This window comes from Panthera leo, chromosome D2, assembly GCF_018350215.1.
Source record: "Panthera leo isolate Ple1 chromosome D2, P.leo_Ple1_pat1.1, whole genome shotgun sequence".
In the NCBI taxonomy this organism is placed as follows: Eukaryota; Metazoa; Chordata; class Mammalia; order Carnivora; family Felidae; genus Panthera; species Panthera leo.
In genome coordinates, this window is record NC_056689.1 from 81,992,142 (window position 1) to 82,006,107 (window position 13,966).

The 13,966-nt window shown below is 46.6% G+C and overlaps 1 protein-coding gene across 3 annotated transcripts in view; it reads left to right on the top strand.

The window, feature by feature from the left end:
* Window positions 1-13,966, top strand: part of DOCK1 (dedicator of cytokinesis 1) — a 521,064-nt gene that overhangs the window by 332,022 nt on the left and 175,076 nt on the right. For 2 of the 3 annotated variants that reach the window (XM_042909101.1, XM_042909102.1), the window contains exon 29: window positions 3,978-4,072. In XM_042909101.1, coding sequence (XP_042765035.1) covers window positions 3,978-4,072 — 95 coding nt within the window. Of the gene's footprint in view, window positions 1-3,977; window positions 4,073-11,933; window positions 12,102-13,966 lie in introns of those variants that run through there. The other variant, XM_042909103.1, reaches the window with a different exon arrangement.

Consider the following 13,966-nt stretch of genomic DNA (forward strand, 5'->3'; position numbering starts at 1 on the left):
GGTGGCGTCCTGAGTGGGAGGAGGAGTCTTGCGCCGAACACGTTTCTCTACTTCTGGTGACCATTTCCTTGTAGACGAAGCTGTAGTGTAGGTCCTCCTTCCCGGACGGTGAATCTGGGGGGTGCAGAGCCCTTTCAGAGTGAATCCAGTCAGTAGCTATTTATTGGACACCAGCTTTGTGTTAGCACAGTGGAGGAAGTCGTGGGCAAAGCAGACGTTCCTGTCCTCCTGGGCCTACATTCTGGTGGAGAACATCGCAGCTCATCGGGGAGTCCTTCCAACCAGTTCCAACTATCCATGCTGCAAGGGCATGGTCCTTGTAAAATAGCCGGACTGGACTGGGTTGGGTGGTCAGGAAGCCTCCCTCACAAAGGAGAGGACTGTGGAGTATTGAAGAAAGGAGAGCCATGCAGTTTGTGGGGGGGTGGGGGGGGAGCATGTACAGGAGCCTGTGGTGGGGGGAGGCCGTCGGTGGGTGGGGCAGCAGTACCAGGGATGAGATGAGCCTGGACAGAGGCTGGGATGTCAAACCGCATGGACCCCACAGGCCAAGCGGAGACACTCTGTGCTCTTTGCTTGTTTGTTGTCGACTTTCTACACCGTTTGTTTGCTATTTTCCCCTGAATTGTTTTAAAATTATTTTTTCAGACACTTATTTATTTACTTATTTATGTTTTAATTTTTGAGTAAACTTTTTGGGGTAATTGTAAAGTCACCCGCGGCAGTAAAGAGAGAGGTCTGTGGGCGCTGCGCCCGCTTTCCCCGGGGGGGGGGGCGACATCTTGAGGGACTCTAGCGCGGAGTCAAGACCCAGTGCCGGCGTTGACGGGGTCCTTGGCTCTCATGCGTCTTCCCCCACTTTCGCTTGTACTCTTTCCCCTATTTATCGTGAGAAGCTTCAAACATACGGAGAAGCTGAAAGAACAGCGCAGCGAAAACTACTGCCCTGTCCCCCAGAGGCATCGGTGGTGAGCACCACACCATGCCTGCCTCCACCGCGTCTCTCTGTTTCACCAGCTGGGCGGCCACATCCCGTAAGTGTGTGAGAAGCATGTGTCTCCCCTGGTGGTTCAGCAGGCCTCTCTCGGGAATGGAGATCTTCTCCCGTGGCCTCATTGCCTTTCCTGAACATAGCAACCATGCCCTCATTGGTGCCATTGGTATTCCCATTCTCTCAATTCTGTCCAGTCTTTCTTGTCTTTCGCTAGGGGCTTCCGCAAATCAGGATCCAGCCCACATTCACTCATTGCATGTGGTTGTACCTCCTTCGTCTCTCTTTCTGCTAGAACAAGTGCCTCACCTTGGTTTTTTTTTTTCTTTCTCCGTGCTGCTTTGGGATGCCTTTCAGTGTGTGTCTCCATCCCTCCATATGTCCTGCAGACTGGAAGGTTGGCCTAAAATTCAAGTTCATCCTTTTGGCAAGGGTGCTTCAGAGCTGGTGTTAAGTGCTCTTTGTTGCTGTGCCCACTGGGAGGCTGGGATTGCCAAGCTGACCATTACTGACGAGAAGTTTGATTGCTTGGTTGACAGCGGTAACAGCCCGATCTCCCCGTTGTGAAGCTATGTACCCCGTTACAATTAGCACGTAGTCCTTGGGTGATACTTTGGCACGCACAAAATGTCGGCAGATATCCAATCCCTTGACAGTTCCTCATCTGATGAGTTTAGCATCTGTTGAGGGTCCTTCTCTGAAACAGTTATTTCTTTGGCAAAGCAGAATTTCTTACTTCTGGGAGTCACAACATTTTGGCTTTAATCTCAGAACATTGGGAACCCCCTGGGGATGTGGCTGAATGGGAGGTTGGGAAGTGTTGGTGCCTTGACCAGATTTACAACTTGAAAAGGCCATTCTGGGTCAAGCGTGGGGATTGAGAGGCACAATAGGGGACATAGGTAGACGGGCTGGGATTCTCCTTGGCAGTCCAGGTGAGAGAGGATGACCGTTTATTCAGGTGGATGGGGGTAGGGATAGACAGAAGCAGGTGGATTTATGACAAGAAGATTCCGCCTACGCATTGGTGCCTTTTGTTAGAGCTGCCCACGTATCATATGGGGCATCCGGTACCCCCATAACAATCAAACTGGAAAATGCCGCGGGAAGGAATTGGCGCTGAAAGCTGAGGTTTTCACAAAAAACCTTGTATCGGTCCTCTGTCTCCCCTTGTTGACTCGGAGCTTCCAGCGTAATAGTCCTCCAAGCCTCATCGGCCATGGTGGGGACCATCGCCATGCCTAGTAAATTATGCAGACCGACAAGGACGCCTTTGCAGAACCTCATCCTCCACAATACGCAGAGTTTTGTCTGATCAGCAAAGTACCAACATTGAACAGCTGAGCCATACTAATGAAGTATGGGGCTGTGTTTCCTAGAAAAAAAAATCAGGGAGTTGGGAAAATATGCTCCTCTTCCAGAATAATAAAACCCAGACCCTGTATCTCAATTATCAGGCTTTGAGGAGTGATCAGCAAGAAAGCCAGCAATTTCATGCAAATAGAGATGTGGCTAAATTATGGCACCCAGCCGGCCAAATGTGCAACCTGGTCATTAAAATGTGAAAGTCTTGGCAAAGCGGGGAAACTTAAGTGGTGAGCTCTGCATGGTGGGCATCGACCGGGGGAGAGGTGCTGTGCGTTGTGTCTGGGTTGCCCGGAGCACCGCTGGTGGTCCGAGCTCGTGTGAGCAGGGTCTGGAGGACGTCGGGATGCCTCTTCTCTCTTGACTTTGGCTACGTCCCGAACCTCTCTTCGACTGGGGGCCCCTGTTGTAAAAAGGGGGAAGGGATCACAGTTGCTCCCTGAGGTCTCAGTCATGGTGGGGGGCCCACCGCGGGCACGACTTACCAGAGCCCGACATTGCCGTTAAGGTTGCCGTGAAAGTATTTAACTTTGCACATCAGCTTACTGATTCTGTCAAATCGAGCTTGTACCTATTGGCGAGAACCGCCTGTTTCGAACTTTGCTAAGAATCGCGTTCCTGGCCGTTTAACTTCCTCCCGTTCGTCGCCTGAGTCCTCACGGCCGTTGCACCTCCTTATGGTTCCGTAGATTAAATAAATGACACACGGCCACTCACTGGGCAATCTCTGACCACGGCCTCATTTTTCTAAGAGAAGGCTCTGTTGCTTTTCCCCTGCCCACCTCGGACCTTGAGGGAGCATGCAGACTGCTGGGGCCGTGTGCTTTTGAGGATAAATGCTAGTTTTGTTCCAGTCAGCTCAGAACAAGTGCCAAGCTGTCAGGCTCATGAAGTTCTCCTACTTCTGACAGGCACAGGCCGGAGCCCCCAGGAAAAGGGGTGTCCCTTCCTGATGCCAGGAGCAGTCTTAGCGTGGAAGCAGGGTAGCAGGGCAGGGCATGCCCCGCGAAGAGCAAAGAATCGTGCCCAAGACAGCACTAGAATCGCTGAATAGCGTGTGGGGTCGTAGCTGCCAGATGAAAGTGACCACGTGACCGCGTAGATGCTCAGAGGGTCATGGCGAGCTGAACAGGTGCAGGTGGTCGGGAGTTCCCGCCCGAGCCTTTTCCTTGTTAAGTTACACTAAAAAAAAGGAATGGATGTTAATACCCCGTATTCCACCTGATGGGCCCTGTTCGTAATGAAAAATGGATTTAGAGTAAACAGAACAAATAGCTACAACCCGCGTGTGATGCTTGCAAAATATCTGTTTCCCTACAAGCAGAAAGAATGCATATGGGTAACCTGAAAATCTTCTCCTTATGACCATTAGATGTGCCCAGGTGCTGTTTCTGAATACATCCCTGAAAACGTGATCGCAGACAGGAGGTGCTCAGGCAAACAGAAAAGTAGAAGTAAGGCACAGCTCCTGTGAAATACATCTTCATTACTTTTTAGATTGTTTTCGTTCAGCCAAAAAAAAAAAAAAAAATGAAGTCATTTATACTGTAATTATTCAAGGGGGGATTGGTTTTCTCCTTTCTCTTGGTGGACTGTTTCAGTGTTCTGTTTTTTATTTCAGGATTTCCTGATGGAAACATTCATCATGTTTAAGAACCTCATTGGGAAGAACGTCTACCCTTTCGACTGGGTGATAATGAACATGATGCAGAATAAGTAAGTACCGGGAGGAAAGCTCTCACCTTTTACAAGGTGCCTAATTCACATCTGGTGGGAACAGTGGTGTTGCCTGGATCCCGTGGGGGCTCTCCCACAAAGAGCACATCCTCCCCATTCTGCGGTGCAGACAATTATTTGGAGAAACGGACCTGCAGATTGGGTGATTTCCTTATGCCGATGCGGGGCTTTGTCCCCCTGGGGAAAGAGGGAGGTGAGCCCTAGCCCCTCCTTAGCCTTCGTCAGAGGCGACCTTTGTCTACCTCTTGCCATCCGTTTGCCGTCGTATTTTAATCACATGTGTTTATTAGCCCAAGTGTTTCTCACCCGGTCGAGGTTTTTGAAAGGTCTTTGCATTTTCTCATTTCAGCTTTAAAGAGTGAGCATTTTCTTCATACTTATTAAATATTAATCCTGTGCCCGGTTTATCATTTCGCTGTGAAGGCTGTTGGTTAATGTTCCAGCTCTTGTGTTCTCCACTTCCTGTAAGCACCAGCAATGATCATTGGGTTCTCAATCATATGTGATTTCTGGAAGAAATTCCCCCGACCTCCTTTCCCCCCCCCCTTATTTCTTATTGCATTTTTTATGGAGATAGTTATAGATTCATAGGCAGTGCGGTTGTAAAAAGAAATACAGAGAGATCTTGTGTATACTTTACAAAGCCAGGTTCCCTCGATGGTAACGTTTTCCAAGACTATCGCACGATTCTGCTCCCAGGGAGTCGGCATGGATGTGATTCACCAGTGTTACACCGATATTTCCATTGTACTTGTGTGTTTCCTCAGCGCCTGTTCTTGAATCCACCAGCACAAGGGTCCCTCTTGTTGCCCATCGATAACACATCCTTCTCGCCCCTCCACCTCCCCCCTCCCTAAACCCGGGCAGCCACTCATATTTTCTCCACTTCTAAAATTTTGGCATTTCCAATGTGATACATAAATGGAATTCTACCAAATGTAACATTTCTAGGATGGACTTTTTTCACTCCGCTTAATTCCCTGGAGATTCACATAGGCTGTTGGGCATACCGATAGTTTCTTCCTTTTCTTTGTCTGGTGGCCTTGCAGGGTATGGATGGACCACAGATGGTTTAACCATTCATCTGACGAAGGACGTCTGGGTGCTTGCCAGTTTGGGGCTACTATGGATAAAGCTGCTATGCACATTCATGTACAGATTTGTGCGTGAACATAAGTTCGTTTCTCGGGCGTAAATGCCCTGGGGTAGGTACGCTGGGTTGTATGGTAACTACATGTTTAATTTTATAGAAGCTGCCAGGCGATAGCTGTACCATTTTACGTTCTCACAAGCAATGTAAGAACGATCCAGTGTTTCTGCATCCTTGCCAGCATTTGCTGTCCTCGCTATTTTTCGTTTTAGCCCTTGTGATAGATGTGTGTCTCATCGTGGTTTTGATTTGCCTTTTCCCTGATGCAACAAACAATGGCTTGCCATGTCATTGAAAACCACGGGTCTCTTGCTGGCAAGACCCGGGTCTCTTGCTGAAAAGAACCACAGGCAGGCCCCTGCGCAGAGTGCGGGAGGTGGTGGGTGCGGACTCTGCTCTCCACGTTGTGACCCCACACATGAACTTGACCTACATCTCTCCTACAGAGTGGCCGTGGCCTGGCACCCAGCCTAGGCATTCTACACCCGGGGCAAGGGAGGGGCACTTCCCCCTCAAAGGTCAGATGTGATTCATGCCCCAAAATTGTTTGACTCGGTGCCTCTGATCCCAGGGGTCCCACGGGGTAAACTGTCAAGGAAGGTGTGGCCACACTGTATTGATTTATGCTACTCTATGATGAGTGAGAGTCTGTTTTCAGTTTTAGCATGAAGATTGCTTTGTTCCCTCTTCCCACCACTCCACCATCTGCCTCCTGCTGCCAGCCCTGAAGTCTGGGAGCATAACCCCAGAGCCACATGCGGGTGAAAGCCACGTGGTCTTTGGTTCCAAGTGAGGGCCACTTGTTTAGGGTTTCCTTCTCTGGATATTCTGTCCAGCTTCTCCCGACATGTTCTATTATTTCTACAGTGAGAAGGTGGCTTGATCTGTGGCCTCTGGAATCACATGCTCCCTGTACATCAGTCTAGCCTTGTCCCTGTGTCCTTTCTCACTAGGGCACCTCCACAGGGCCCAGCCTCATGACAGAGATGCAGGTGTGTGGTGGCATCTCAGACCCAAGCCTTTGCATCTCGCCATAGGAGGAGAGTCTTGTTTGGGGGGCAAGGAATCTCTGTGAGGGAGAAGCCATAGGGTGCTGTGTCCTCATAGCAAGGGATGTGATGGACACTTTGGGGCATAAAGTCTTGTGTAGGTGATAAGAGAATTAAAGTCTGGGGGCTCCTGGGTGGCTCAGTCGATTAAGCGTCCAACTCTTGATCTCGGCTCAGGTCATGATCTCACGCTTCATGAGTTCGAGCCCCGCGTCAGGCTCTTGAGCGGATGGCACGGAGCCTACTTGGGGTTCTCTCTCTCTAACCCTTTCCCTCTCTCTCTTTCTCTCTCTCAAAATAAATAATAAATTAAAAAAAAGAATTAAAGTCTAGAGCGGGGAGCCCATCCTTTTAGCTTGTTCAGGGTGCACGTAGGCTGTAGCCCCAAAGGACATCTCGACAGGGGACACACTGAATATAAAATCCCTATGGTCTGACTCATGTTGCACATCAAATGTTGTACAGGATGGTCTAATCTAAAATCCTAGCACTGTGACACCAGGCCATCCAGCCGACAGCGTTTCCTCTGGCAGTGCTTTCCAAGGATGAGCAGCGTCTGTGTGCGTGTAAGTAAACACGTGGTGCGTGTGTATGGGCACGCACGTGTGTATATGGACACGTTCACGGAGGAGTGTTGGTACCAAGTAAAATCTCCTTGATTTGCGGAGATTCTGGCTGTGAGAGGCTCACATCCATCCAGGTCCCTCTCACACTGCCGCCTTCCCCAGGAGCACATTCCGAAGCCAACACGTACAGAGAGGCATAAGCCACAACCGAGGCGTTTCGGTCAAAGTTTGGGCAGCAATGATCGTAATCTTCATTCTGGAATCTTCCCACTGCCCCAAATGCTGCCCTCTCTGTTGAGTAAACAGTGTCAATTTTTAGAAGCTGAATCAATTGGGTTTTGGAAGGAAAGGTATTACTTCTGTGCCACCAACTCGCTAAAACTTATAACTTTTATCTGAAGACATCTGCTTTAGTGACCCTGCAGTTTTCTTTAACTTTAAGGGTTTAAATGCCAGGTTCAGAATGAAGCGTTTATTTCATTTTCTTATTGAATGCAGTCCTTCTTTGTGATGTGTTCCGTGTTTGCCCCCTAAGACTCAAGATGAATATTTGGCTGCTTTCTACGTGCCAGGTGCCGCTGTGGGGACATGCGGTACTCATGCCCATAAAACCCACAGCAGCGCTCTGAGACGGCTGGGTTTTTATGCCCATTTTACAGATGTGGAAATCGAAGCAGAAAGCTTGGGTAACTTGCCAAAAGACGCACAGCTGGGAATTGATGGGGCCAGTATTTAAATCCCGAGCACACCCTCTAAACCACCCCGCTACCCTGAGTATGTTTCCTGTCTTTCAAAGAGAGTGTTGTTGTTTTTACCCTGGTGTCCTTCGAGTGGGACTTTCCTGCAAGGTTTCCTACATATCTAAGTGAATGTTAAGCCTGGAAGTCAAAACATTCTTACTCAGCTTTTGTCGCCATGAAAAGTGTATGCTGTTAAGGAGCATATCATTTACTACTGGAGTCCTGTTGTAAACTTCTAGAAGAATAAAAGGTCATTAATAGTGCAGTAAGATCATTTCCTATAGAGGTTACGTAGATGCTACATAGCACTGTTTCTATGCCGTTATCTGCCTTTTTAAAAAATCTGTAACTTAATAGCTCGATACCTTCTGTGTTGCGAGACTTCCCTGCTCTTCCTCTGCTTGGCATGTATCAGAGGCTTCTTTGCCTCCACAGGATGAGCAGTGATGCCCAGAAGCTTTCAGGAGTCTGTATTAAAATATTAATGGTACAGCTGGACACGCGGTTTTACCATCCCCAGCTTAGAAATGGACAAACTCAACCCCTGCGGTCTCCTAAATATTTGTGTGCTTGTTCAGCTTTGCATCTGCAAAGGCACCATCTCAACACCTGGGGCTTCTTAAATGTAATTAAAGATGGCGCCCGTCAGTTCTGGTGCAACAACTCCAAAACCAAGAATCAAAGTTAGAAGATACAATGAGTGTCCCAAGGACAGGAGTTGCTCGGTCGCCGTGTTGTGGATAGCAACTGACTGGTGGTCGCCTGACGTTAGAGCTCCGCTGTAGGATCAGACAGTGCCAGATGGCAAGATGACATTTGAGATAAACACAGTTCAGATAGAGTAGAAATGTGCTTGCCTGTTATCCAGAAGTGCTTTAAAATCCTCCCGGAGGGAGGCAAAGGCTAAGTCTCCGTGTAAGATCTGAGGCTGTATTGGAAGCAGAGACCTTCACCTGAGTCTCGAAGTGCTGGTATCCATCCTTGAACTCATATTAGCCAGCTTTTTCAGAGTTAAGCTTCGCAGGGTGGGCAGCGTAGTCTAATGTTGAGGACTCACGCTGCAACTCTTGAAGAGTTCTCCTTGGTTGCTAGCGGAAACGTGACCACTTGGTTGAGTTTCCATGTCTTTCTTCTAGTCTTAGGACTTGGATTTGTCATAGGAGGGTGTTTGTACACTAAAAATCCCTGACTCGAATTTTAAGGCGTAGGAGTGATCCAGTAGGCGTTGAGTCTACTTGCTGGTTTCACTGAATCTCTTTTTCACCTTGAAGAAAGCATCTGTTATTAACCGCCATAATGTCACTTGAGAAAGACACTTCTACACTATACTGGGTGAGAAAAAGAGCAGTAGATTTTTAGAATTAGACTTTCTAACTCATATTGAGTGCAGAACATGGTACAAAAACCCTTTCTACGTTTGTCAACCATTCAGTCTTGGCAACAGAACTAAAAACAAATTCAACTACCCTGGTTCGGATTCTCACTAGGCCTTGGTGTTTGTGTCCCTCTCTCAAGATGAAAAAGGAATAAAACCAACATTTTTACTTCCTCAGAATACTCCTAGCTTGCAACAGCAATTATCCATCGTTTTGAAACGTTCCTGTAAATTAGCACAGTTTCTGTGTCTTGTGCTTCCTGCTCTAAGCTGGGGCCAAAAGGAGATTATATTTATGACTTGTGGTTTATATCCTACCCACTTTCAGACAGGACTTGGTCTGTTCTGCAAGTAGCGATTCGTAGGCCCTGAATATAAAATAGAACACGTAAAACCACAGAGAAAACATGAAGCTCTCTAGAAGCTGAGCAACTTGAAGCTACCGGGAAGACAAAGCCAAAATAATGGTTTGCAAAATTCTCGCTGGATGATAAAAAAGTTCCTTGCCAATTTGTCAGTGGAGACTGATGATATATGTTACAGGTCCTTAAATGACATATCAAACAAGAGAACATCACAGTTAAGGAATCGGTTGGGAAGTCAAAATTCTGCTCACAGAAAAGGGAAGAGATGGTCATTTCAATTTTGAAATGCTTAGGATATTGCCAGTTGGAATCTACTGGCTGTAACAGAGCCTGGTCATAATTGGACCTGTCTGAAAGACTAGCTTGTCAAATGAGTGGGTTTTGCTAACTTGCCAAATAGAGCATTGTCTAGTTGTCGACCGTTTAAACATTAAAGACCATCAGTCAGAAGTGATGGTCTGGTTTTACTGTATCTGGAATCCATTTAATCTAATATTTGTCCTTAGCAACCCTGAAATTAAAAAAAAATTTTTTTTTTATTAACATTTATTGATTTTTTGAGAGTCAGAGAGAGACAGAACACGAGCAGGGGAGGTGCAGAGAGAGGGAGACATAGAATCAGAAACAGGCCCCAGGCTCTGAGCTGTCAGCACAGAGCCCGACGCGGGGCTCAAACTCACAAACCGTGAGATCATGACCCAAGCCGAGGTCGGTCGCTTAACCGACTGAGCCACCCAGGCACCCCGCAACCCTGAAATTGTATCTCATCTCAGAATTTGTGAGATCATTATTGCTACTTCCTTCATGCGTCAAAGCCCTAGTTTTGATCATGGCCAGGTGGAGACTGTCCCAGAACAGTCCAAGCCGATGTTTGTACCATCTGTTTTTGACCACCTTTCTTTGGCCTACGGTGTTAGTGCATTTCTGTGTGGCCTCTTCTACGCCTTCTTCTCTCCTCCATGATTCAGGCGTCTTTTGACCGGGATTTGTTAGCGTCAATGCATTAATACAACGTAGTATGTTTCCACCACCCTGATTGTGCACATCACATATTCACACACCCATACTTGCGTGTGGCTCCTTCGTGGGGTAAATTTCCCATGCACATTTTTATAACGTAGCCATTTCTCTCCTTTTAAACACAGCACATTTCCCCACTCATAAGTAGTATCCATCAGATATATCAGAGTCCAAGATGGCAAGCTCATGGATGTTTCTGCCAAAATTAATCTGGCGTATAGTCAGGACAAGAAAGGGCCTTAAGCCTTAGAAAGGTATTCTACCTTTGAGATGCCAGGCTTCTTAAGGATAAATCATGATAATGCTCAGAAAGCAAATTTGCACGGTAGGCTGTTTGCAGGTACAGCGCCATTTGGTTTCATTGCTGTGGAAGAATTTTTGTCCTTGTCCACACTGTGCCCTGGGCTCAGAGCAGAGGAAATGTGCCACTTGCCTTAGGGTGAGAGAAAGCGAGGTGGGGGGGGGGTCCCCACTCACTGGGGATCTGCCTCAGGGGCCCTGACAACAGCGATAGCTGAAAACGGCCCAGTCTGGGAGGACTGTGTTTTCCTGCTCAATCTCCTGCTCAGGAAACACCTCTCCCGTGAAAGGACACACAGCTGAAATCTTTGTGCAAGTTGAATATAAAGCATTTATATGGATATAAAGCATTTGGGGCTCCGGAGACTCTTGGATTATTTCTCCTCAACATCTTTGTACTCCCTTTGAAGCCTGAGGTTTTAGTTGATGTTGTTACTTTTAATTTAATTTATTTTTTAAATTCACCGGTTTCCTACCGAGGCTTTGCATATCCAACGGCTTGAAGATTTTAAGCACACCTCAGAATCCTTTTTCCCTTTGAAACTAAACAGTTTCAGGCCGTTGACAGAAACACTGTCACCACACAACTTGCTGAAGACCACAGGAAAAAAAATAAATAAATAAGTATTGTTTTTCGGTGGAAGAAAGAGGAATTCAACGTCAGTGTAATGAAAACATTCTGGAATGAAAATTTCCCCGGAGCTCAGCATGCCCACGTTTCACCCAGCTCTCACACTTAATAATATCGGTCTTTGAACTTGGGTGCTTCTCCAAGGAAATTGGCCTCACCTGAGATGTCTTGCTGCTCAGACCCCAGTTTGTAGACAGTGAAGGCGCAGGCCTGCCTCCTCGGTCGGGCCAACCGGGGCTATCCCTGAGCACGGTTCTGGCTGGTCTCCTGGGGAAACACGGGAGATGTTTCTCTGGGGCTCGGCTGGCCACCATGAAGCCCTGGGATTTCAAGACGGATGTTGATTCAGATCTAGTAAGGGCACCTTGGATCTCTGAGCAGGACTTAGACCCCCACCCGTGTGGTACTTTGCCACCAGTTTTCAGTTCCGTGTATCCTTCATGGCATTTTCATAAATTATTTTAGTACTTTCCATATAGTTATCCAACGGTATGCGTGCTTTTGCTCTGTGCTTAATAATTAAGCTTGGCCTGAAAACAAATAATTCCAGATTTTACCTCGGTCTGTATAACCAATTTATCACACATAACGTAGATCTTTTATACAGTTGGGTTTTATTCAAATGGCCTCTTTATTTAATTCAGAGATGAGAACTCAAGCTACTCTTCAAAGGCATGGCAGTGATGAAGAGCCCTTAGCCGGGACTCTTATTGAGGGAAGCTCGTTCCTGAGGAAAGTTTTGAAAGGGCAAAGTCTGCTGAAGAATTCTCAGAGACACTGCACACCTTGCTGTGAGCTCGTGGCTGGCGTTGATGAGGCCGTCTGCTGGCACTTAATCCTGGAGGACGTACTTCACTTCACGAGAAATGATGCCAAGCACACTCTCTGTTTGATGCATGAAATTTCTTGCAATGCGCATGACAAAATGGAGGAAATACGTTTTATGAAGGTCACCCTCCAGATCCCTTTGTCCTAAATGTTCACCTCCAGTGCTACCGGGACTTCGAAAAAATCATGTGCAGTGTAAGACCCTGTGCTGTTACGCTTTTATTTCAAGTCTAGAATGGGAGGGAGGCGGCAGCCAATGTGGATCGAATGCCTGGTGAGATGCCAACATGGTCTTTGGTACCTTTTCCGTGGTTCTCAGCCACGGGGGATTTGGCCCCGCCCAGGGGACATGGCAGTGTCCAGGCACATTTTTGTTGTCACGGCTCGGGAAATGAAGGCTGCTGACATCTCGACTCCTGGGATACTGCTAAACGTCCTTCCATGTACAGGATAGCCCCCTTTAAAGAATCACTCAACTCAAAATGTTAAAAACCCCATTTTATAGATGGAAAAAACTGAAACTCTGTGATGTCAAGTAATTAATAGTAATATATGTGATGGATTTCGGTGACCCTCTTCTCTTTATTTGCACATTTCTTCGCCACCTTTTCCTGTTGCATGACCCCAGCAAAGACAGCATCCCTTAGAATGAACCCTAGGGGCCATCCTCTGAGGATGCCAGGGCTGACCTTTCATGTATTCAGGCGGTGCCTGTGCATTGGAGGCATTTTTCTCCAAGATGCCCTGGCAGGTGCTCCAGCTTTATGGCAAATCTCTGTGGGCGTGGTCCAGGCTCACATGGCCATGGGAGCAAGAAGGGCGTAGAGAGTCCAGTCCTACTGACATGAATTTAGATCCATCCCGCCCCTCCTAATGGCTGGCCTGTAGGACATGTGTAGAGAAGATTAGCAAGTGTCTCTTCTGGGGGAGTTTGTGTATGTGTCTTTTATAAAACATTATACATAAGTATAATATTATAAATTATAAATAAATAGGATTCCACATATAAGTGAGATTACACCAGTGTTTGTCTTTTCTCTGTCTGACATATTTCACTTAGCATAATGCCCTCAAGGTGCACCCATGTTGTCACAAATGGTGAGATTTCATCCTTTTGTGGCTGAATGATTCTCCATTATCTCTATCTGTATCCCATGTTCTTCATCCATTTATCCATCTACGGACACATAGGTTGTTTCTGTGTTTTGGTCTTTGTAAATAATGGTGCAGTGAACGTGGGAGTGCAGATATCTTTTCAAGATAGTGTTTGAGTTTCCTTTGGAAATCTCCCTCGAAGGAGACTTGGTCCGTTATGTGCTAGTTCAATTTTTTTTTTTTTTTTGGAAGAATCTCCATACTGTTTTCCACAGTGACTACACCAGTTTACATTCCCAGTAGTCATACACAAGGGTTTCCTTTTCTCCACAAACTCACCAATATTTATCTCTTATAGTGTTGATAATTTCCATTTTAACAGGTGCGAGGTGATATTTTACTGTAGTTTGATTTGCACGTCCCTGATGATGAGTGATGTTGAGCATCCTTTCATAGGCTTGTTGACCATCTGTCTGTCTTCTTTGGGAAAATGTCTTTCTGGAAAAATGCCCATTTTTTAACCGGTTTTGTTTTTGCAGTTGCGTTATGTGAGTTTTTATATGTATTTTGGATATTAACCAGTTATTTTTGAATGTTTAGTCCTTATGTCACTTGTCTTCTCTGCTTGCAGGATAAGAGCCTTATGTGTGTTGCAGATATGTTTTCCTATTCAGTTACTGCTATGTTTTTTCTTTCTCTCTCTCTCTCTCTCTCTCTCTCTCTCCCTTTTTTTTTTTTAGTTTTTTTAAAAAAA